The 25934-nt window shown below is 45.9% G+C and overlaps 1 protein-coding gene across 1 annotated transcript in view; it reads left to right on the forward strand.

The window, feature by feature from the left end:
• Positions 1 to 25934, forward strand: part of LOC144722045 (ADAMTS-like protein 1) — a 142758-nt gene that overhangs the window by 68091 nt on the left and 48733 nt on the right. Inside the window, exons 4-6 of the mRNA XM_078600124.1 lie at positions 13342 to 13469; positions 18037 to 18082; positions 25239 to 25475. Of these exons, the coding sequence (XP_078456250.1) occupies positions 13342 to 13469; positions 18037 to 18082; positions 25239 to 25475 (411 nt within the window). The remainder of the gene's footprint in view (positions 1 to 13341; positions 13470 to 18036; positions 18083 to 25238; positions 25476 to 25934) is intronic.

Below are 25934 nucleotides of genomic sequence, written 5' to 3' on the forward strand. Positions count from 1 at the left end.
ATGGATAAGTTAGTTAAACCCCCACCTGTGTCCAACCAGCAATATAAATGGGGACACCACGATCAACCAGTGGTGGAGATACTCCCACATCTTACAATGTGGCTGGCCAGTGGGGAAGAGTAGGCCAAACACCCTCTAGAGGGGTTTTTCTAGAGCTCCCTCTAGTGGAGACCTTCTGCTTTCTCATCCTAGCAGTAGCTTAAAAAATTGCTGGGCCGCACCGTTGAACATTTGATTTTGTTCATTTAAAATGTCTTCGCACACTAAGCAAGCACTTGCTGGTGTCATTCTACACCAATGTACCTGGGGGCTAGTGGTGGGAATTCTACACTCTCATGTCAAGGACCGGTTCTGGCTACAGGACACTGACTATCCCAAAAGGTTCATCTTCTTGGTTCTTTCGGTAAAGTCACGTAGAATTTAAATAATAAAATAATAAAAATAAAACATAATACAATAATTCTCACGACGTTTCGGCCACAACGCAAGTAGCCGTCCTCAGGTGGAGAACAGGTCTGTCGAGGAGACAGAGTCTGAAAGAACCAAGAAGATGAATCCCTGCAGTCACGAAAGCTTTAAATCGAAATATCCCAAAAGGTGTTTCTCAATGTTTCGCCCCTAAAGGGAAGAAGAGTTGAGTTGACCCCTGAGAATTGTGTGACGTTGAATCTAAGGCTCTGCAGAATTAAAGGAAGGACATCGAATTCTTAATTTTTCACTCAATAGTTATTATAAATAGTTTTTACGTTTCTATTAGTTTGGTCCTTCATACTTCTGCAAGCAAGCATCTTAAAATAACGTTGCTTGTTAGGTTATTTACTTATTTTTTTTTACCCTTTGCTTCCCCTGATTTTTGCCACTTTGGGTAGCTTGCTGTTATTCAAAATTTTTTATGATTTTTTCCAGGCAATAAAATACTAACTAAAAAGACATTTGTTTTCCCACTTGGGCAGGTGCCCAGCTTGAAAGTTTACGAGTCTTTGCTTTGCGGAAACACTGAAGCCCTGCGTTTATTGCTTGTAAAAAGCGGCAGCTGTAGGCATAGTTCCTACTTGATCCCTGTTCAGTTTGTCCAATTGGGTGAAAAAAATCCCGCACACACCCCTTATTAGCTTTTAATTCAATGTTTGGTTTTCCACGCTTTAAATGCAACATGAGCTAAGGCTCGCGGTGTGTGTGTGTGGTTTTTACTTCCAAAAACTTGGGGCAACCTAGACAGAGGAAGAAAACACCTGGTCGTGGTCTTGTTTCACAGAGCTCGTAATATTACTACAGCCTACACTCTGTACATCCCGATGGCGGTGCAAGTGGCCAGTCCGCTTGCTATAACTAAAATCGGAGGTTGCGGCACCAACCTTTTTACCTTCACCTTACTGAATAAATATACGTGCAAATATGTGCATGTGCAGCCTAAATAGTGCACTTACAATTCATATGTACTGCGGGCTGCAACAATAAAAAAAATTCCGATTTAAAGCTTTCGTGACTGCAGGGATTCATCTTCTTGGTTGTTTCAGAAAAGTGGCGTAGAAGGGAAATAATAAAATAATACAAATAAAACATAATAAAATACATATTATGTTTTATTTTGATTATTTTATAAAAATCAAATACATATTATGTTTTATTTTTATTATTTTATTATTTCCCTTCTACGTGACTTTACCGAAAAAACCAAGAAGAATAATAAATTCGCATTTCAAATTGATCATTCTAACGTTTCAGCCAAACCGATTAAACGGTGTGGCCTTTCACTGCTGCTATCGCTCGTTCATCAGACACATTCACACGCTTCCCGCGGTCCCAGGCAATCTCAGAGAAGAGGACCGCGCGGCAGAGTTCCATCGCGAGCGAGCCACCCCGTGCGGACGTAAGGTTTAAACGGGCACCGTGCGCTTCACTGCAGAGGCGCGGCCGCACTCGTTCCCACGCGTGGGAAGGAAGCCTGATTTGTATAAATATTTGCACCAGGTGTCGTGGCTACATGTGCCACTTGACTTGGAAATATCCGGCAAAAAGTCATCCCAAGTGGTCACACCCGTGAAAAACGCTGCCGGTGCCATGCGACCGTCATCAGATCTGGGAATTGTTCTTGCTGCGCTGGCATGTGTCAATGTTTAAATGTGCGAATGTTCACATGTGAAGAGTCTTGATTGTTTCCCTGCAAGTCTATTCCCGTTTTGAGAAAAGTTACACCTCAATAATTTTTATCTTTTTTTTCCAGAATTCTTGCAGTGAACAGCAAATCGCTTTGTGTCAGGGAATAGCCTCAGAAGATAACGCTACTGAACTACTCAGTGAAACCTATTTATCCACAACAGAGGCAACACCTCTTATATTAGGGTGGTGACATTGCCTAGCAGTAGTGCGTTCCCCACTTGTTGCAGAGGTTCAAGGTTCGTACGCAGCAGTCTGCTTGATTAATACTTACGGCGTGTTGAGCGTTAAAGGTATACACCATCTACTTGACAAGGGCACATTAAAGATGTATTATGGATTAAAGATCCTGTGATGTCATTGTCAAGAGTAGGCCATTGTGTGCTGGCATCCTTGTCCAAATTTGTCAAATTTGAAAAAATACCCAATAAATGACTCAATTGGAAATATGCACAGCGATCATTCCTCCCTACTGCAAAAACAAACTTGGCAGGACTCTCCTGAAAATTGCGTTGTGAAACTCAGTGAGGTTTTCCTGGACGAACAAGCACATTCAAACCTAAATAAGTACCAATAGATGTACCGTGCAAAGAGTGTCTGGTATAAGTCAATCAAATTACGTGTAAGTGTGAGCGTGTATGTGCGGCATTTTTGTATATTATGCCCATGTGTATATGTATTTATGCATGTGTGTATTTGGCATAGCAGTTCCCCAGTCTAAAAGCTTATCATTAATGGAAACAACTTGTTTCCTGAATAGGGGGGGGGGGTGATTGAATGCAGTACCAGCCCTTGCATCATCAAGAATTTCATGTACATATGTCAGAACCAGCTGTGAAGCGGTTGAACAAGAAACCATAGCAATTCCGATTGCACATCTCTCCCTAATCCCACAAAAATGTTTCACCAAAACGTATTTACCTCTACTATACATTACTGCGTAGATGCAATGCGTGATTGTGGCCCACGTATATAGCAACGGGAAGAGTTCCCACTGCTGAAATCGTGTTTCAGTCAATCATTGTGCTCGCCAAGTCGATGATCCTCGCTGTTGTGTTATTAACTCACGAAGCTGTGCCATTCTTCACCAGCTGTGTGCGCCAGCGGCACACCTGACCGCCTTTGTCTTTCCTACTTGCGACATTGACCGGACCATAGCATGGTCGCAAGTCCTAAGATGAGTCTTAATTTTAGAACTTTCGTGACTGCAGGAATTATTATTTGGTTCTTTCGGTTAAGTCACGTCTAAAGATAAAATAATAAATTAAATTAAATAATAGAATACTAAGATGAGGCCCAGTCTAACCGGGGCTCGGGTTCAGTTCAGATAACAATCGACAGTGGTGTTGCGTGTGACCAAGTATCAAGTCTGGGTTTGTAAGGATGCCGTTGCAGTGCTCAAATCACAACGCCACAACTCCCTCCCTAATAGACATACGTACAGAGACAAAGGTCCACAGTAAATCCTTTATAGACTATCGGAACAGCGATGTTAGTAAACTCCCTGTTAAGACTTGCACGGCAGCACCACACGTGGCTTGCATTTCTCTCTCCAGTGCTAATGTTTACACACAAAAGCGGGTACTCATTTAAGGCTGAGTCGACCTAAGGGAGTTCCAGACTGGTTCAGATATCATTCAAACACTGTTAGCCATGGCCAACAATAAAACTCAGGTCATCGGGCTTTGAGTGCATTGTGTGAAACACTCCACTACCACTCCCTCAAACGTCATAATCTACAAAGACAAATATCCCCCATATAGCGTTTACAGACTTGGGGCAAGTACCTATTAAAGCCGGCACGGCACACCAGGAGGGGGTGGGTGGCCAACACCACGCCCGATCACCTCTGGTTGCCCATAGCTGACGTTTTTACACACCAAAACAGGTACTAATTTAAGGCTAAGTTGACCTAGGCGAGGCTGAGGACCAGTTCAAATATTCGCCGCTGTTATTGGTCGTGAGCGGGAATCTAACTCGGGGTCGCCGTATTAATAGCGCAGTGCTCTAACCACTGTGCCACCGTTCCCCATATATATACACACACACACAAAGACAAAGATCCCCCGTATAGTCTTAACACACCGTTGAGGCAAGTGCTGTTTGCGAGCACCTCACCCGCATACATACGTTCACATACATTCATGTTCACTCACATTTATATAAATACGCACGCTTACGGCACACACTCGCACGTCTTGATCATTCCTCTGGACAACTAGAACATTTTTGTTCACAATAAGCAGTTTTTTTCCCATAGTTGTCCTGAGCAACTGGTCAACAAAATAGTGCTTTAGGCTTAGCTGCGTGTAAGCAATCATTCTTTTGGATTCATTGGTCAACATAGGTCATCCCTATAGGCCTACTGAACCCATACTACCTGGCACCTGTGGAATTTATTGTTATTTGGAGTGGCCAATTTTTTTTCCTTTGTGGACAATCCTGATATTGTGTACAAACTGTCCATCTGCTCTCGGCTCAGAACAAAGCAAGCAGTGTTTGTTCTGAGGGCTGCCTGGCCCACAAAGCCAGGCAATTTATCACTGGCAAAGCAGTTAAGTGTGAATGCAATGGCCACTACACTTTTGGCGGATCAAAGTAGAGATTTTGGACAAAAGGATTAGATTAAAACCAGTGTAAAATACAACTCGAGAAATAAAAAGGCGTTAAATACACAATCTTGGCTAATACGTTTGTGGGAGAGCTCGTTTTTATTGTGCTGAGCAGATGAACCAAATGAATTCGATTCATTCAAATAACACCAACATCACATATCTGTCCCTTGTTTGTGTGGGAATATTTGTTCTCTGCACACTGTGTGCAATGGCTTGTTGCTGCGAATAATAAAACACCTTCCGGCGGGACATGTTTTATAAAGCGTGATTGAGCGGTTATTCTTACCGTTTAAATAGTTGTACAGCGTAAAATACATTCGACCATGTTCTCAGGAACATTTTTATTAAATGTTAAATAAATACGTCTATTTAGAAGTATTTTCATGGGACTAGAAATACCCTATCTGCAAATAATTGGCCTCAATTAAGTCTTTTCCCTTTGTATAAAACAACAAGTGATGTCACGCGGTGAGGTAATTTTGCGTAATATAAAATTAAACTTTTCACGTGTCTGACATTAGCCCACACACAGGCCACAACACTTAAAAAAGCACGAAACACGCATTGCAGCATCCCATCAACATTTCCCACCAATTATGTATTTCATTTCGAATGGTCATTACTTTCCAAAACGATGTCTAAGAGCACGCTTAGCCTCACAGTTACACGCACTGCAGATGGTGTCCACACAGGCGGATCATTGCCACCACCAATGCCTGCCCATAGGTATTGTCCATCAGCCTTGTTTGTCTGGGGCCTGCTACTGGAACCGGAATGCCTTTTGCACGTAGGCCCGCAGGCTATTTGTGCTCGCCCGGTTGACGTTCGTCCTGTGGTATGTTTGTAGATGTTAGCCTTTGTTCATTAAGTGTCTGGACGGCGCTGCTTCAAACCTTGTATTCAATGCGATGCACTAAATATTGGAATTTGGTTTTGTTGTTTAAAAAAAAAAGTAGAATTCTGACCTCTCCGTCTGTCGTATATTTGTGCTGCTGCTGCTGCTGCTTGAGTATTGGTTACCTGTCGGTCTCACGTGAAGGAGTTGGGCGCCGTTAACGCTCCGAGCGAGGCTGTAACGCAAGCCCCGCTTTCAATCCCACGTGCGGAATTGTCAGAAGGTGGGTGGGTGGCTGGGTGACTCCGTTGCAGAAGCCTTCCGCTGCCGCTGTATCCTGTTACGTCCAAAATAGGTCATTTTCACGGCCCCACATGACGGCGTGGGATTAAGCGTCGTGGGTTTCCTCGACTGACGCGCGCAAACGTGAATTTTTTTCGGCCACGGCGAATGGACGTTCAAATATTCGCAGATCACATCGGCAAATAACGACGAATCGGTATTTGTTATCGCGATACGTGTGGAAAGAACGCGCGGCATTAAAATCATTTCAGCTGCTCGTTCTATATTGTCAATGCATACGAAGAAATTCCATACAAATACATTGACATCCCTTTGTAAATCCGCTGCTGGATGAAGGCCTCCCCACACTGTGTGTAAGGCGTGGGGCGTTGTTGGACCACACATCACCACATACTGGTCTGTGTAGTTAGCTTGTAAAGTTATGAAAAAAATACCATTTAAATTTATTCTATTTTCAGGCAGCCGACCCCATAAAAACGTGGGAATTTTGTCTGAGAAAAAGAATACTAATTGATTAGCAAACTTAGCAAGCTAATCAATATTAGCCTCCAAGTTATACGACCACACTTTGTTAGATAAGCTCCTTTTTCCGACAACACCGATTGGGCGGATGACTTCACGTTTGCTATCGGTAGCTTTGGCCATGGCAGGTGTATTTGAGTGGGACACTGGACGTGCCACAATTGAAAGAGCGTAATCTGATGCCGCGTTCCCACGAAGACTTGAAACCAGGCTAGCCCTATCCGTGACCCAGGCAAGTGGGCCTGACCTGGGTTCCCATGACAGCCTAATCCAGCTAGCAGGCTGCAATAAGGCCCCACAGCTTGATAAGTAAACACATTGTGCATAATCAGAACTCTGTGGTGTAACCCCACGTGCAAATGCAATATTTCTTAGTCCAGCAGCTTTTCGGACAAATATCGTCCAACAGCATTTGTTTCAGAAAGAAACTCTGGACTTTCTTTCTGGGTCTCATCAGCCAGATGTTATTTGCAAGAGCACTCCATATACACTATGAGGCCATGTTCAGCACAAATAAAAATGTTTTACACTAACTTATTCAGCGTTGCTGTGGGGCATTGCGCATAAAAGCATAAAAAGCTAAACTCCTCCATTCTGTATCTGCACATGATGAATACAAATATATTTCAGTCCACCAGTCGATTTGCTTTCCAGACTGAATTTCACAGCTGATGATAAAACAGCACCGCTGAACAGAGGGAGCCACACACACTTACAAGAGATGCGAGCGGTCATCGGCATATCTCGCAGAGGTCAACTTCAGAGCTGTTCTTTTTAATAAATAAAGACATGGACGAAAATTATTTTGTTATATATATATCTCAAATATCAAAGGGTGGGGGTGGGGGGAATACGGGTGGGGGGGGGCAAGCCCAAAGAGCTATAGTGTTGGGACGCTACCCAGAGCATTGCCCAGCCGATTGTAGAATGACCCAAATGGGGATTCGGTCAAATTTCTCATTGTTGTGGGAATGTATTATTAAGGGGACATTAATGCTGGCCCTCACTTTCATCGCATCCCAGAGTTTAATTGACTCATGGCGCTGACTGGTGAGTCATTTCCATCAGCTTAAAAGCACAGCATTCTTTCGTACCAAAAAAGGTTTGCTTTAATGAGCGTTTTTCAGTTAATAATTTTACGAAAAACATATTATTCAGTTGTTTTTCTAACTTGATTAAGATAATCAAAATATTTTGGTCTGAAAGAATGTAATGTTAAATACTTTTCTTTAAATACTTTACCACATATTAGCTGAACACATAATCGTAAAATTATTTATTTTTGTAAAGCATTAATAGTAATTGAGCAACTGCAATTACATTAATATTAAATTTGCTGCATTTTTGTATTTTAAAAAAATAACCCACAACTAAATAATGTGCCACTGAAAGTCAACAATTGTTAGAACCACATCTCCTAATCTGCTATAAATCTCAATAATTTAATATATTCCTTGAGAAACCTTGTTATGCACTCATTAGCAAAGCTGATGGTGAGCACCACTTGTTGTGATAAAGCACAGTTCACCACGTTTTGGATGCTTGTCACTGTCTTGCTTAAGATTAAGCACGTGTGGATTTTCCAAGCCAGCGTGTGTTGCCGGTAAAGCGAGTGGGAGCATGCTGACATTGGTTATTGCCACATTTTTATCTCTGGCTGATCAGCCAGGCATAATAATAGTCCTGCTAATAGCCCTGAGAAATGTAACTCCCCATTTTAAACCGGCCCTCCCAAAGGCATGGTTAGCGTCACAGTGATTAATGCCCAACATAAAGGTTTCTGAAACAGGGGCCGATAGTTTTTGGAGGGCTTTGTGCCCATGACCTTCTTACCTGGGAGATATGACATGACCGGGAAAGGCTTGTTATTATTAATGGGAGAGGTTCTTCTGCCAGTAAATAACAGCAAATAACATACTGACCTTTGCATTGACGTTGGCTGTGAACCCTCCCAAACCCCTGGCAAGGCAGTGTATTCGATGCGCACAATTAACATTCGGCGCTTGCTAAAGTGAACGTGAACACATGAGCCGTAGCTTCACATTATTCAAGGTTCTTTAAAGCGCTTGCACTCGTGTGCGTGTGTGAGGGCGCACATTCAGCCTCCGTGCTGTGAAATCATTAGTGGATAAACTTGTAAGCTTGCTCTATAATTTATCTGTAGAGTTTGGCCCTTGACCCGATGTAATTGAATCGTTCTTTATCGCGGTGTGCAGATGGTAATGTGAAGTGATTGCGATAATTTGGCGCGATTGCCAGCCTGAATTAGGTGCATCTATCATTACGCAAGTGTCGACTGATTTTAAGAAAACATCACCAACATCCGCACATGGCCTTGTCCATGAAAACTACAATATTGTTTCAGTTTATGACTTTTACTCAGAGCTGAGCTGTTCCTGAAAAAGTACCATTGCACAGGGTGATGATAATGCGAGTTATGACGCATTTTCAGTTAGCGATTATGAAAGCCGTTAACCCATTCTCATTATCGCGGCGTAATTTTTCACAAAATCTTTTTCAGATTTCCCCTACGCCCAATACCCCCAACCCACTGGACCCCTCTGGGAAAAGGGGGGGGGGGAGGCAGGAAATAGTTTCTGGGGCTCAACCCCAGACAGCTACGTTTTAAATGAAGCCATGCTCATCGTAGTCCAATGTCACACTGGAAGCGAACGTCTCAATACTGTTGCCGTTCCAGACTTTTAAACGATCCACTGCCCACCAGCACAAAAGAGAGCTCTGTTATCGACGGCACCGTCGCACACGGTGCAAAACAGCAGGTGCGGCTGGGTAACCGGCGGCGCGTCGCCCCGGCACGCAGTGCGTGGCCTGGCCTGTGAAAGGGGCCCACTCTGCCAAGAACTGCCGCGTTAGCCTGATTGAGAGGCAGCCGCGGTCCGGCGTACGAGACCGCTGATCAAAGCAACGCGCGAGCTGGCGGCGTTGTTTAGAGCGGCCGGACGGGCCCGGCTGTGAAAGAACGTCTGGGAGCGTGACTCGGATTTGGAGTCGCCAAATTCAGACATGAAAGCTTTGGCTCTTGCCACCCTGACCCTGTCCTCTACGCTCCACGCGTTTGATCACGGGCACCGCAGTTTGCAATTCATCACCCAACCAAAAAGCTGCGTACATATATATATATCACTCCGCTTTATGAGCTGTGTCCATGTGCTCATGTGTGTATATTGTTACAAAAAATATCTTCATGCCATGATTGAAATGTCTCCTCTGCAATTCCCATCACATACAAAAAAACCCAGGCTGGTTCGTTTAACCATTCAGAGTGAAGTTTGTATAAATCCGAGACGACCATTAATATCTTCTTTGTAAATAAACCATAAAATCATGCAGGAAACAACATAGTTTCAGGTTTTGGCAACACTGGAAGGGTTTTCTGTTGCAATCGTTTTTGCTCACACTCTACCAGCCAATTGGAAGGAACATTTGAAAAGGGAATGACATCACCACCGAGGGCAACATTATATCCCTTACCGACGTGCAACATCGCGAATATGGATCAATATTGATCGTGCTAAATAACACCAACAACAATAATAACAACACAAACCAGCCCTTTGAATGAAGGCCTCCCTCCTCCCCGTCTTTTGTCGACATGGCAAATGTTTGACACCCTGGTCAGTGTGCAAGAAGAGGTTAGGACCCAATTCAGTTATCACTCGCCACTGCACGGTGTTTTTTTCTGCAATATTTTGCCGTCTTTTCTTGGATTTTTTTGTTTGCACTCAGTCACATATTCACTTTAAGATGTTTTTTTGTTCATGTTTTTGTTTTTTTTGTTTGTTGCGGTTGCACCCGATTCAAGAGCCGAATGGCTCACAGGGCTAAACCTAATAAATGAACTTGAACTTGAACTGACGTTAGCCATGTTGAACAGTTGAACTCACGTCAGCATGTTGTCAGGGCGTTGTGCTCATCACGAGGCCACCGCACCCCTGTGAGTATTGTCAACGCGTGTTAGTTAAACGTAATGAGGTCGACGGTGCAGTAACAATTATTTGCTGTTCCCAGTACAAAATCATAGCCGTACGTATGATCGTACTTTATTGTGATGTGTTTTCAATTGCATTGGTATTTGTTTGCACGCTTGGTTTATTGTCCGCAATGCAGCCGAAGTCCGAGGATGTCGTTGCAGTAAAAAACAAGTGGAAATAGTCGACACAAGTTGGGGCAAAGTGGTGGGAAGTCTGCAACAGCCAGCTGATAACCCCCCTGTAGCTGGTGATTGTCCGCGTGAACTGTAAATCACGCAGCAAAATGCACGTAAAAAAATAGTGCAGTTCTTGTTTTACCAACATTTCTTCCCATTAAGTTTATGGGTTTATGACAGGGTGTTAGTGTTAGCCTATAAATGCCACTGCTCACTGACTAAGAGGGGCATTTTCTGCCCTCGTACATGGGGATGGAACCAAGATCTGGCTTTACAAATCTTCTTAATGCCAGGATTTAGTAGGAGCTTAGCCAAAGAACATAATTAATGTACAACAGCAGAATTCAAAATTGTGCAGATGCACTTAACGAAACGCATCAATGCCAGAAAATAATGGCTAAAAACCAATGCGGTCATTACAAGCCTTATTATGTAATTTGGTAAACATAGGGGGCTATTGTAACATAATTTCATAACAGAAGGCTTGTCTGTCACATGCTCAATCAATTTATGTCCCGGTGTCGAATGTTTTCTTTAGTGTAAAGTGCACCGTTTAAAATTCAATCGGACATATAATTGAGCTCCTGTCTGAGAGGTTATGTTATTGTGACCGCTGAGCAGAAGCACCTGTGGTATATTAGCCCGCATTACACCTAATTAAATTCATATTACATGGCTCATGGCACGCTGGGTCTGAGAACATCATGCACTGCAAACAAAGTGCCAATAATTGATTTCCTGCCTCTTGTCTGCTTGTCTCATGCTAAATAATTGGGGGGGGGGGGGGGGCGGCAAAGAGGCAGACATTGTCATCACGAATTGTGTTGACGATATTCCCGAAGAGTTGGCAGGCTGGGGACGAACAAGAGTGAGTGGAGGCATGCACGTCTGTTCACGAACATGTTTTGATATAATTTTTTCCTCCACTAATAAATGGTTTCGTGCAAAGGCTTTTATTCCAGTTGAGGTGCACATTTTTGCGTGTGTTGCCTAATTTCTGCAATTACGCGTGTAGTAGTAAAAAAACGCTCGACATTTTGCAACAAAAAATTTATTCAGTCTTCTGCAGATGTTCCTTGGCTCCGGTCACCGAGGCTAACACTTGATTGAGCCGTGTTATCGTTTCGTTTAATATTGGGCCTCATAAAATGCAAAATGAAAACACGTGGCATTTAACGGACAAGGCTGAACTGTGCGTGTCTATGGGATGGTTTTTGGTCACGGTTGTGCAACTGGGTGGTAGTTTGAGTTTGCACCTTATTTTGAGTTACGTGAAGTGTAGAGGTTTCTGTTTTGACGTGTATTGACAAACACCATTACACACTCTGACTGAAACATCTCTGTGGCCAATAGCAAGTTTGAGAAAACCTGCAATAAATGGTACTGCACTGAAGACTGGTTCCTAGTGAGTTACGAACTGATCTCTTAGAATAAGCCTGCCAATATTTGCTGGATAAGCAAAACGAATTGGACTTACAAAAGCGGTAGGAACGAGTACGTGGTTACTAAATAAGACGGTTGGGTAAGACATTAATGGTGGGAAAACGTGGCAATGCCATGAGAACCTCCAAGAGTGAATGAGAAGGCGTCGGTGCATATTAGAATGAGCCAGATGGGCTTAATGGTCTCCTTCTCATTCCAAATTGTAGCCACTTGCAACCCTCGCAAGTGGCCACAAGCTAAGCGAAAACAGTGGGCACTTGATTTGGGCACCGCAGGAAAAAAGTACGCATGTTCTACAAAACAGCGGCTGCAAGCAGGTGTTCCGTAACTGCACGTGCGTGTGTGTACGTGCAGTGGCACCGTGACGCGCGCAAGAGCGTTGGATCCCCGCTTGTAATGGAACACTCGGCAGAACACATCTCTTGCTTGTTTCACCGCACCACCACTTGCATTGCTCCAGGGGCAAACCCAGCAGGGAACTTGAAGAAGCTGGGGGGGGGGGGTGGAGGTGGAAAGGAGGAGATTTATACAAAAAAGAAAACCTAAAATGTCCCTTTCCCTCCCCTCCCATCGAAACGAGCCGACAAAAAAGCAGTGGGGCGTTCCTCGGTTAATCACCAGCACGTGCGCACCCCCTAAGAGCCACCGAGAGCCACACAGGTGTGGGCAAGTGGTGGCGGAACGTTTACGTTTTTCACGGGGAAATTTTGATCTTCAAAATTCTTGTTGCGCATATGTGGGACAGAAGCGTCGATTAGAATTGTTTTATTTTGTCCGGGGGTGGGGGGGATCGTGTGCGAGAGTTGAAGTGATAGAGGAGATAAAATTTCCATCAAATTTCTCCTGCCTAGGGCCTCTTTGCCTGCGAGTAAAGTTGATGGCGCTGCTCGCGATGTCGCTTGCCGGAGTGCTGCTCCCGACACAAAAAACAAAGATCCCCCGTATATCCTTAACAGACCTGTTGGGGAAAGTGCTGTTAGCGCCGATGAAGGCCGGAACGGCACACGAGGGGGTGGGTGAGTGGCCATCACCACGCCCGGCCACCTTTATTTCCCGAGTGGTGACATTTACACACCGCGCCAGGTATTTATTTGAGGCCGAGTCGACCTAGAGGAGGCCCAGGACCGGTTCAGATAATCATCACTGGAGTTGACTGCGAGCGAGAATCGAACCCAGGTCGCCGGGTTCAAAGCGCAGCCCCCCCAACACAAACACGCGCACGCAAACGTGACCATGCTTTGCTCCCTTCTAACCCCTGCCTCCTTCCCGTCCATTGTCCTCTTGTGTCCTCCTCGCAGGTCCTGCCTGGGAGCCAGCAGGAAGAGGAGAGGGACCCCACCTGGGACGCCTGGGGCCCGTGGAGCGAGTGCTCGCGCACGTGCGGAGGTGGGGCCTCGTACTCCATCCGACGGTGCCTGGCGGGCAGGTGAGTTCGTTGCTGCGGGACGTGGGAGTGAGTTTTTGAGCCGCTGCTTCGAGTGTGACGGTGCGCGTCCGTGACATAGCAACTTCAGAGGTGGCATCCGATGGTTTGACTCTTTCAGAAATGTCACCATTGCATCGGCGATTGGTCTCCTAGCGATTGAGAGCTCGGGTCGAGGGAGGCGGCTGTCACTTTTTGGACACGTCGCCTCTCTTGATGCGCAAACTCCTTCAGCAAATTGCGCAACTTCAGTTGGCGGTTGAGGTTCGAAAGTGGACCCCTTAATCCGTTGATCAAACAAATCACTCGAGACGACGGTGTGTCGCAGCAAGAGCAGTTCGTGCGAACGCTGTCGCAAGAGGTCACAGGTTTGGCGCAACGGTCCTTCGCTGACTATGTGTGATTAATGAATGAATGAGGTGAGTTTGGTGGAAAATGCACTATCATGCATGGTGGAGCACCCAGCCACAGGGTTAGTAGAAGGTAAGAGGATGGGAAGGTAGGCGCCACGGTGGCGAGATGTTAACTATCTCGCCTGGTATGCAGGAGGTCGTGGGTTTGATCCCGACCCTGTGGTCGCGTGGATTTTTCTCCAGGTCCTCTAGTTTTTCCCTCCACATTTAGAAACGTGCGATTACAGTATTTGGCTGCGATACATTTCCATACGATAAGCCACTTTGTTGAACTTTCATTTGTGGCCAGGTCGCTTCTGTGGGCCTTACCTGGTAAGATAAACAATAGTTTATCGTTAAAGTAGTTTTATATTTTTATGTATATATGCATGTTGGATTTATTTCGCACTCTACGTAGCCAACCGTACTCATCGGTGGCGAGGTAGTACAGCAAGTAGATTTTTGACCGATGCGTATGGGCGTTCATTACTCATATACGTTTGCTCCCACGTGCTAATATACTCGATATGAAATTGGCCAAACATCCAAAGCAGGATAATTCCAAAAACGAGTCCTTAGCCTCAGTGAGGCTTTCCAGAGTAAATCAACGGCAGAATACTATATAAACGACCGCTTGCCTCCGTGCAGGCAAATAGACTGCATCCGTTTTGCATCACTGAGGCAATATTCATTGAGGCAACATGTGTGACCAACCAGCATCATCAGCTCCTCGGATTACTCATCGTGGTCGGTGAATCCCACGAGGATGGCAGCGCAGCAAGTTGCTTCGGTCTCGCACTCAACAATGAGCGAGCAATCAACGCCCACCACGTGTGCGATGGACAAACCCACACCTATGTCTGTCTGCAATGAGGCAGTTAACATAGCTAGGCCTCGGTGGTGGTCGTCTCGTTTATGTTCACGTGTTTTGTACTTCCCAACGACAAGCTGCTTTAAAATGTTACGGTAAATACTATAAATTGTTGAGGGCTGTTATACAGGATGGACACCCACGGTTAGGTCTGTATGTTATGGTAGTGAACTGAATTCACTAATTTGGGGGGAAACTACAGGTCATAACATCTTGTTTATTGTGTTGAGTACAAATGGATTTCTGCTCTGTTTCAACATTTTAACAGCGGCCAATAAATGCTTTGGATTATTTGCTTTATATCTTAATGAATTTGTGCTTTAAACAAGCTAGCATGCCTGCGTGTTGTAGCCACAGGCACATTTTTACCCGTTTGTTTCTCAGTGCTACTTGGCCGTTCGGTGGTTCACATTAACGCCTCTCATATGTACAGTTTTGTTCCGCAGTCAAATCAGAGCAATTAGCCTGGTGTAATACTTTGTATAATGTCCCCAAAATTGTGTTCGGCCAATGGAGGTAGTTGGGCAGAACTACATCCGCCGTCCTGTTTTGGGCCTGTTTTTATTTCACCAATGTGGTATATCAGTGAGCGCATCCCAGTTCACATTTTTGAACAAGTCATCATTGATGAAGTGGTCTGCATGCTTGTGGGCAGGTTAGAGCGGCACCTGGAGTTCCTGAGCCATTGGTGGGCATTCCACATTATCATGGTGGCAGCAAGTCTCTCCATAGGATGACCATTTTTATTTGCTTGGAAAGAGATACATTTGGATATCTATACATTTAATTTAGAACCTCAGAAGGGAATGGGCACACTGCACTTAAAATGTGTGTAGTAATCTGATTTCAGTATTTGCAGAACATTTGCTAAATATGTACATGTGTTGTCTACAGAGCACACACATGCAAGAAAAAGGGGGGTATACGTGGGTTCCCACACAGTCTGGCTTCTAAATACCGCAATACAGCTGTATAGCCTCCGGAAATTATAGAAATCAGGCCCACAAATGCTGCCAGCATGGCATCTATTAAGAGAGGCCTGCAGTGCGATGCCACACCCACCAGCGTGCAAACACACAATCCCAGTGGCAATTTACATAATTCCATAACCACGTTGTGAATAAATTGGGGGAAACATCGCACTGTGCTGGTCGTAATTGATACTCGTTTAAGTGTCATCTAGAAACGTAGCCCAAGCCAGGGAAATGAACAACTTTGTTTACATCCGAGTGGAGAACAATGCCTTTCCTCCTTCCACCTCCCCCGTGACGACGATGTTGTTGTTGTTTTGGCGGGGCGGTCCTGAGCTCTATCTAAACAAATTCGGCATTCGTGGCCTAGCGTCCAAATTGGACTGAGCAAATCGTGCAGATATTGCCGCGGTGGAGGGGTGGGGGGGATTGCTTTTCACGCATCGTAGCGGCTTGTAGACATTTGAGATTGCGCCGATGTGGGGGTGGTGGGGGGTGCGAGCGTGCGTGGGTCAGCAGGCGTGACATTCACTCAGCTAGAGGCCCATTATTTCCAGCGTCGTGGCCCCATTAGCTGAGGCGCGCTTGCCCCGGTGGTCGCCGTTGCTGGAGTAACCGCCGCTCGGATTCCCTGGACTCCTGTCCGTGGCAGGGAGGCCCGGGCGAGCCAAAATTTAGCAAAACTCCGCAAAACTCGGGCTTTTAACGGACGATAGCGGCAATAATGAAGGCCACTGTGTTTTTTTGTCCCCCCCCCCCCCTCAGCGCTCATGAATTCATTAATTCACGTGGTCGCAGTGCATGCAGGGTCCACGTTGGCTCGAATGCTGCCTTTTACGCGGAGAAAAAGAACCCTATCCCAGTGTGCTCACATATTAAGCAGCCTGCTTTGCAAATATGGCCATACGTGACCCTGATTTTGCCTTGTAATTCAGCCATTATTTACGTACACTTTAGCCCAGGGTTGTATTTCAGTGACATGAGGTAAATGATTCCTAACAATTTCATGACCACACCAGCCTCACAGTATAAAGCAATTTTCATAAGATATTTTTTTTCGCTATACAGAACTCAGCTTTGTTTCCACACCAATCCTCAGTTTAAATTTGCAAAACTTGCAATAAACATATCACTTTTAAGTCGCCACATTGTTGGATGTTTGATTGACCAAATATTTGATTGGGATGCATTAAATATTCTGCAAAGCATGTAAACAAACATGTCTTGCATGTAACCACTCTCTGCTCATCCCCGTTAAGCATTCACAGGTTAAAGCAGACTGCCGGTTCAGCTTTTTAGCAAAGAAGCCGGCTTCTTTGCATTCTGCTCTGTTTCAAAGCAGACAAGTGCAGGACCTGCCGTTGTCAGATAGAGATAATGCGCCGGCCACATGCATATCATGGGGTGGGTTTTTTCGAGGAGCGATGGATGGGAGTGCTGAAAGAATTGCTTTTGATAAAGAGGCTGGTGAAGATTGCAAACGGAAACGCTTTATCATTTGTCTCCATTTGTAAAGACGACCGGCACGCAATCCCCACAAAACCATGGTGCTCTTCAGTATATCCCATGGAAATTTCCCTACCTTCCTTGCTAAAAAGAATGTACTCTTAGTTCATGGCGCTTTCTGCTCGTGACTACCGTATTCTGGGAGTCGGTGTCAAGAAGAGTGAACATGAAACTGCTGGTGATGCTGGTGACCTCATTATAACTTAAATTCCTATTTGCTCCCTGTATAAACATTGCTTTAATCCTTCAATTCTGACTGCTTAAGACGTATAAATATGTCTCCATGCTCACGGAAAGCATATGGTTATGCTGATTTCAGTTATTTAAAAAAATCGCATACCGAGGGTTGGGGCAGCCTGACTGTACGGTGATCACATTTGTTAGTATGCCATCGTACATTTCTATAGGTTGAGTGGTGGTGCAATGGTTCACACACTACGTGATGAACCTCATGACTTACGTTCAATCCTGGCCATGGCTAACATCAACCCACACTAGTTACAGTAAGTATGGTCAAACAACCATCATGTCCAACACGGTGTCAAGAGATCTTCTTCTAGGCGTGGATTGCCAAAGGGCTGTAAAGAATTATCAATGTTTTGTGTATGTTACCCTTATAACGTATTATGGGAATGTGTAATTGCTTTTTATTACCCTACTTAAAATGAATAGGTGATGCAAATCGTTTTAAATGTCCATAAAAATAATCATCTGCAGCATAAATTTGCTTGCCTTGACGTCCACATTGCCTTGAATTGTTTATCCTGTTAAGGCGCAGATGAGCGCCCAGTGTCAGCCTCCATCCTAACCTTGCACATTTGCCTCTGCAGAAGCTGCGTGGGACAGACCATCCGATACAAATCGTGCAGCACTGAGGTGAGAGAGAGAGAGAGCGATGGGGGAGGCTCAGGACGAGCCACCGCAGAGCTGCGTGACAACGCTCACGCGTTTCCCCGCTGTTTCCCCGCTGTTTCCCTCTGTCTGACGCACGCTTGGCGAGTGTGAGAACTTTTGTTCGGTGACAATTTTCATTTTTCGCAGTGAAATGGCTCGGGGGGGGGGGGGGCAGCCCGTGGTCTTTCATGTTGAATTGCATGTGCGTGCACGTATCCACGTGTTTGCAACTATTTTGTAACTGCGCCCGTTTTGAAAATGGTTTCGAATATCAAAGGGGTTGGGGGGGGCGGAGGATGAGAAACGTGCTATATTATTATACAACGGAAACATCAACAACATTTTTACACAAGGAGCGTGTTCATTTCGATTTTACACAGAATTATTAAGCAAATTTTTTTCTGGCTTCTGTATATATTGGCATCACGTTTTTGTTGCCGTCGTTGTTGAAGATTTAGCAACTGAAATGGTATTTAAAGTGAATGAAAACCTGATGGGGATAGTGTGTGTTTTCAATTAGGTGCATTCACACTTCGGTTATCATTGGGCAGCACTGGTGGTGGATTCCCACATTCCTGAGATGGAACCAGACCTTCCCCGGCACAGCCATCATTGACTTCTCACAAAGTAGTACTTATTTTATTGATTACTAATGAAGCATTGGCTGAGTCGACCCCCCCCCCCAAGCAAGATTTAGGATTGACACTCTCCAGCTGTTATTGCCATAAACCAAATTGAAGGGATGAATTAATGCACCTCGATGCATGGGTTGTGGCCGGAGTGTAACGGTTAGCTCACTGGACTTGCAATCCAAAGACCGCCAGGTCGTATGTGTGTAGTGTATGTTGAACTTCTTTTGCACCGTACGTAGCCAACCGTGCAAATCGAAGGTGTGGGGGAATGACAACGTACTAAACACAAAAATCAGTTTTAAAGATACGATTTCTCAATCTAGGTGATGTAAAAGTGCATAGCTCCAGCGGCATCCTAATATCGGAAGAGTATTCCATGCGGCCGCAGAAACGCATCTTAAAGCGCGCGATGCAGTGAGTGTCTTTGTTCGATTGGCTAGCCAAAAGCTGCTGCTGCTGCTGCGAGGATGACCAAAGTTCGCGTGGATGGTTTATGCTCCTTGACGCGATGAGAACTCCAGGCGCGGCGGTTGATACAGCGGTGCAAGTTTCTTAAATTCGCCTTTAACCCACTGCAGGTGTCGTGCAGCGGGTTAAAGTGTGAGTGTTCCCACCTTCTCCAAGATGTCAGCAGAGAAGAGTCGGCGCAAATACCCTCGAGAGGGGCTTTGTGGAACTCCCTCCAGTGGAAGCCCAAATAAGTATTTGCAGGGCTTCACCTTCGCCTGAAGCATTTCGTGAAATGTGTTCAGGAAATTTAAAGTTAACCCAGTGGAACGTGAATTTACTTTGCGAGGGAAATGTCCACACTGGCGTGATTTAGTTATTCTCTCTCCGTCTTATCCAAATGCAGACGTAATGTCTGAACCCTGCCACCTCACCAAGTGCTATTGCTGTGCTGCAAGTTCAAGTCAGGCCAGCTGTGCGGTCTATCATATCTTTTCGCACCTCCTAATCCAGGTCAGGCCTTTGGGGTTTACCGCATTACAGGGCCGTACCATAGTAAATGTTCACCTGCCCGCTATTAGCCACACCTGTCGATTATAATGATGAAAACACATAGTGGACAACATCGTAAGCTTAAACCGAGCCCGCGGCATGCAACTGCTCCACGGTGAGCTATAGGGGCATCTCTTTTTAAGTCTCTAAAATGACCATAAATCAGCATTAGCCTCGATACGGCTTTCTCTAGATGGACTATCACCGCTGTCAATCATTCCTTTATGGACTTCCATCCGGTGTTCATTTTCCACATGTATTTTACTTTATTACACCACCTTTCTATGATGCGTTACACGAATCTACGAGACCAAACTGTAAGCTATTGTAGTTAAAATTTGTGTCGCGTGGAGTATACTTGCCAAAATTAACATGAAGCATTTTTTCACATTACCCTTGTTGTATTATTTTACATTGATCTTCTAGCTTCTGGCGTTAGAGCACGGAATGTTCTATGCCTTTACAAGGATCATTTACAGCGAATCTAATTCCTTAAGAAAAAAATAAAATACAACTTTTCAAACGGAGTGATGGCATGCACATCCGTAACGCAATGGTCAAATGCCAGCCGCTCACTTCTGCGAGCTGCTACATGCAATAAATCACACCAGCAGAAAACAGCATCTTGCCTTATGCATGACATCTATCCACTTCGTAGTTTTTTTTTATTGGGTGGCACTTTAAAAGCAAAGCAAAACGAAACACGAATACAAATCGGAGGAATGCTGCTCACGGACAAATCATACACAGATTTTTCCTCCATTCCCTTAAGTTGACTTGATTTTACCACCACCTAGTGGATAAATAAAGCTCACTTTTTGTTTGGACCTGTGCCAAAAACATCACACAGGTGCTCAGCCTAACTGGAGGGCACCCAGCAGCATGTAATGCAATAGCTTAAAATGCCTCTAAAAGCAAAGTGGGTCATTGGGATGTCAGAGACACAAAGCCCTGGTCGCACGCGACTATACCTTCCTGTCACTCAGTGCCTGTGTTGCTGCACGAACGGAGAGGTACGCCTTAGCGCTCGCATTAGGCGCGTTTCAGTCACCGGTTTCGCCCGAACGCGAGATACATATCTAAAGCAAACAACGGAGAGAATATGGCAATTCAACAAAACAATCAAATACATGTTACCGCTGCGTGGGCTTTCGCGCGGGCCGTGCTGTAGAATTCTGCGCGGTGTTTTGTGCTGAAAGTCGTGCCAAACAACGGCAGGTATGACAGCCCAAATAATACATCGCAAGAAAATAAAGTGTTACCGTGTTGTGTAATGCGTCGATGTATTCCACGGGAAATTGTCGCGGTTTTTTTAGGTTAAACACGACACGTTTTATATTAATAACTAACAAGTGACAACGGAGTGAAATGAATGTAGAAAAATGTATATTTTAAAATAGCGAAAATCTAAATTCCACTAAATATTCATTTAATTGTATCCATATGCATCAAATGAACCGTTTCTGGTTGATATTTGATCAAAGATGCATTTAACACGGTTTAAATATTACACTGATGATGAAATTAAACAAAAGCTTCACTTATATGTGTGTTCATATAAATAAATAAACAAAACCATTTTGAAGTTTTACATTCCAAAAATAGTACTCATTGAACCGTGTGTCAGTTTTAATTTGACATGGGTCAAGTTCAGGCATTCTGATTTATTTCCCCTGTTGTTGCTGCCCTTTGGATTCCCTTGGCAGGCTTAGAATGTACAGCACACAGCCTGTTGCTTGTCACTCCATAACATTCCTTCATTTTGCTTGAGGCATCTGCGCTAGAGAGCCCAGGTCACTTCTGTGCACATAGCGCAGTCTGCCCATCACGATATGACTTGGCACAATTAAGATACTGAATTCGACTGAAGTGTCGTCTTTCAAGAGCCTTGCTGCTTGGCTCTATGCACAATTGGAAGTATACGTGTGTGTGTGTGCACACAGGCATATGGGAAATGATGGTCCGGTCGTTAGGGTACTGCCCTACAATCCTGTTGGCCTAGGTTTGCTTTCCTGCTGTACACACTATCAGTGGCAAGTGGTATCTGGACCTGTCCTGGACCTCTCCTAGGTCAATGAAGCCTTAAATGAGTACTTACTCTGATGTACATGCATCACTAACTAGGAGAAAGATGGCCTGGTCTGGTGTTGACCACAACAGCCCACCGCGTGCTGTCCTTAATAGGCGCTCACAAGAGCAGCGTTGCCCCTACGGTCTCTAATGCTAAATGGGGGATCTTTGTCTCTGCGCGTGTGAATGTGTGCACACCCGTCTGTGTGCATTGGGCGTGTGCGCGCGCGCGCGCGTGGTTTATGCGCCGTGTGCGCGAGCATAGTTCCACTAATTTTTTGGAGTGGCTATTTTTACCATTCGCAAAAAAATTGGCTGCGATTTCACAGAGCGGCGGCGGGCCGCTCTCTGATTTGCCCGCGTGCCTTAAGATCAGACGGGCGGAATGCGGAGCGCTGCTGCCATTGGATGTTTCAAAGGGCTCACAGTCAAGCGTCTTCGCAAACGGGGGGGGGGGGGTGATGCTTTTGTCAAATTTATGAGTGGGGTTGGGAGGGGGTGGGGAGGCGTGCGAGCAAATTAATCGCGACAGAGAGATGATACACGCTATCCCATTTCTTCTTCGTGGCCATTGTTAAGGTCGACGGGTGCGCGCACGTGCGCGCGCGTGCACGCGCGTGCTCCCTCCCGACGCGCGTGCGCGTCTTCCCCTTGACGTCACGCCCTGCGCGCGAGCAACCTCCGAGGCGCGTTGACGCGGGGGGGTGGGGTGGGGGGGGTGATCAGGTCCGAGGCGTTGTGACTGACACCCCGAGGGGAGCGAGCCCGGGAAATGTTGACGGCGTTCGACGGTGAAATTAACGCGTCACTCGTCGGCGGCGACGGCAACGAGTGACCCGCTCGACGTCACGCGAAGTCGAGATTCTCCCCCCCACCCCCCCCAGCGAGCCGCCTTGGCGTCACGAGAGATAAGGGGCCGTCCATAAATGACGTCACGCACCTGGGGGGGGGGCGGGGTCAGACATTTGTGACGATGTGTGACGGAGGGGGGTGGGGGTTGAGAAATGTGACGTCACATCAAAATGCGCAACTTTAAATAAATATAGACAACACGTTCTACTTAATTAAATAGACTTTTTAATAAATGTTTTCTCCTACAACATCAGAGTGCAGCGCCTCATTAAATACGCACTACAATGACAATAGTTTAAAGCGATTTGAAGCATGTTTTATTTTGGGGGGGTGGGGCAGACCTGACTTTTTGTGACGCCGCGTGACGAGAGGGTGGGGTCAAAAATCGTCCGAAATCGCGTGACGTCATTTATGGACGGCCCCTAAAGGCTATGGGGCTTTTATTTGCGCGGGCCGCAATGACGACCGTCGCCACCCTCGTCGTTTGCCAACTTTGGGACGTCATGGCAACCCAATGTAAAGGTTGCAAGAATTGGAGGATAAATAAAAAGTCATGCTTCGGTCAATATATATAGACGTGTGTGTGTGTTGTTGTTCAAGGAAATTGAGCGGAGCACCAGGCAGCTAAAACGCAGTAGAGAGCGCAGGTGGTGCATCTGCCATTCATCTCAGTCAATCGATCCATTGCACTTGTATCTGTACTGTGTGACCTCCCGTCAGTGAGCCTTCGACACTTCACGTGGCCTCAAAGTACACCTAGCCTGGCACAACCGTAGCGGCGACGACATCGCCACTGCGTGGTCAATTGTGGCTGTTGTTATTGGTCAACTGAATTGCAGCACAAATAACCTGATAAGCACGCATTTTAACCGTGTCGTTTGTCTAAAAACTAAATTTTCGGTACGTATTTGATTGTGCTCGTGACGGAATTGTAACGGAGACACCTGCCACCAACAAAACTGAGATGGCTCTTACAGCTCGCTGAGATAGGGTTTCATTTTCCAATATTTTTTCAGCCACACATTTGTTTTCATGCGTTCCATCAGGTTTTGAAACTGCGTCCAATGTGCAACACCGTTGAAAACATTTCAGAGCTTAAGTTGCCAGAAAGAATATAAGCTAAGTGTATAAATACTTTATCAGTGTCATCTTGACAAATTGCTACCTTACAACTGGAAAAAAAAATTGCCTTACACTTTCGGTAATGTCCCTCATTTAGTTTCACTCGCGCACCGAATTGGTGACGTCAATTACACGGTGCCCCTGATAATGATGACCGCCCGTCACTCAACTGCCCCACGGGAGGCGGGAAACCCCCTACAAGCCACGCCCAGCGTGACGTGATTGATGATGCCAATGGTGTCACCACACCCTGTCCATCACCTATCCAGTGGCACACGAAGCAGGGTTGCGACTTCATTGAAAATGTGTTTGTGTATTCGTATTCGTTGCGTAAACAAACCGTTAAGTCGGTAAAAAAAAGATCGATTACTTGCAATAATATGTTAGCATACCCATGATATTTTTTCAGAAGACGACGTTTATATCCCTTCATTCATAATTGTGAGAATTTCAGTTAAAATCCTCATGAGGTACAAACTTAGCCCACCAGCTCTCTGGGGTCAATAAAAATGAGCACCACTTAATAGATGATCAACACTTTGGAGAAACTGGCCCCCCGCAATGGGAATGTAGAAATTCCACCTCTGGTGTAGGTCCACTAAGGGAAGATGAGAAGGACCTACACCTTAATTGAGCTTGGAGACACGTTTACTATAATCAGTCCATCAATCAGGGGCGCGTGATAAACATCCAGCAAATCTCCGGTCTTCTTTCCGTCGCTTGTGCTTCGTGTGCAAGCCCGACCTTCTCTGCTAACCCCTCACCGACCGTTGATCCACACTGCCCCAGGTTCCAATAACCTTGCTAACCAATTCATGAAATGTATGAACTCTTACAGAGTGAGGAGCTCGCAATTGGGAGGTTGTGGGTTCAAATCCTGGTTGGGGGTAGACTCAGCCCATTATCCCTCCGGGGTTGATATCATGAATATCGCTTTGTGGGGACATCAACAGCGGTTGTCTTATGCCCCCCGCCATCGGAATGCGGACATTCCTACCACTGGCACAGTGCTGTAAATGGGAGATGATCACAGCCTCGATATTCCTTTGAGCAGAAAACCACATTGTGACTTTGGCCTTCAAATAGTCCCCTTTTGTTGATGACCCATTTTGCACGTTTGGGCCTTTGGTGCCAGTGCTTAGTAACTTCTTTGGCACCATATAAACTAAAACTTGTTTACGTGATCAGATAAGGCCCACTGAGCTACTATATACTCTAAACGCGTGTTTCTAAATGCGGTGGGACCGAGAGGAAAATCCACGCGACCACTGGGAGAACACGCAAACTCCAAATACACAACAGGCGTCAGGGTCGGGGTCTAAACCCACGACCTCCTGCATACCAGGTGAGCCAGTTAACATCTCGCCACTGCGGTGCCCCCTGTACGCGGCCAACCGTCGTAACTGCGATGGAGAAAACAACACGGACTGACTGACCCCCGTAATTTCGTGGGTGTGCGGCAGGACTGCTCGGCAGAGGCGGGCGATTTTCGAGCGCAGCAGTGCTCGGCCCACAACGACGTGAAGTTCCGCGGGCAGTACCGCGAGTGGCAGCCCGTGTACGAGGGCGCCGAGAAGCCCTGCGCGCTGTACTGCGTGGCGCGGGGCACCTCCCTCGTGGAGGAGCTCTCGCCGAAGGTGCTGGACGGCACGCGCTGCGCCCCGGGATCGTTCGACATGTGCATCAGCGGCATCTGCCAGGTAACCAGCGTGGCGCGCCTTAACACAGTGGGCTTTGTACGGCGCGAAAGAAGTTCGACGTAGAAATACACACACGCGCGCGCGCGCGTCCACGTCAGCATTGCCTACCCCCTTACGTGGTGACGTTGATCCCTGCACCCGCTGGATCGGGAGTAACCCCGCGGTATGAAGATCTGTGGTTGGTGGTGGGAGATGAGGACGCATGGTCCGAGATGCGATGACATGTGATGGGTGGCTGGAAATGAGGTGACAGGGATGAGGGGAGGGGAAGGTAATGAGAGAGGGGACCGTGGAGATAAGAGGGCACGTCGGAGGAGGGACGAGGAGAGAGAGAGAGCTGTGGGTGAAGGAGGGATCTGTGTGTGACGGAAGTTGAATTAACGGACTGAACCCCTTAGCCCTCTTGGAGTCGTGGTGAGGAGAGGGCCAAACGGACATCTTTTGGCGATAATAACTTTC

Source organism: Lampetra planeri, chromosome 13 (genome assembly GCF_965212315.1).
Source record: "Lampetra planeri chromosome 13, kcLamPlan1.2.h2, whole genome shotgun sequence".
Classification (NCBI taxonomy): domain Eukaryota; kingdom Metazoa; phylum Chordata; class Hyperoartia; order Petromyzontiformes; family Petromyzontidae; genus Lampetra; species Lampetra planeri.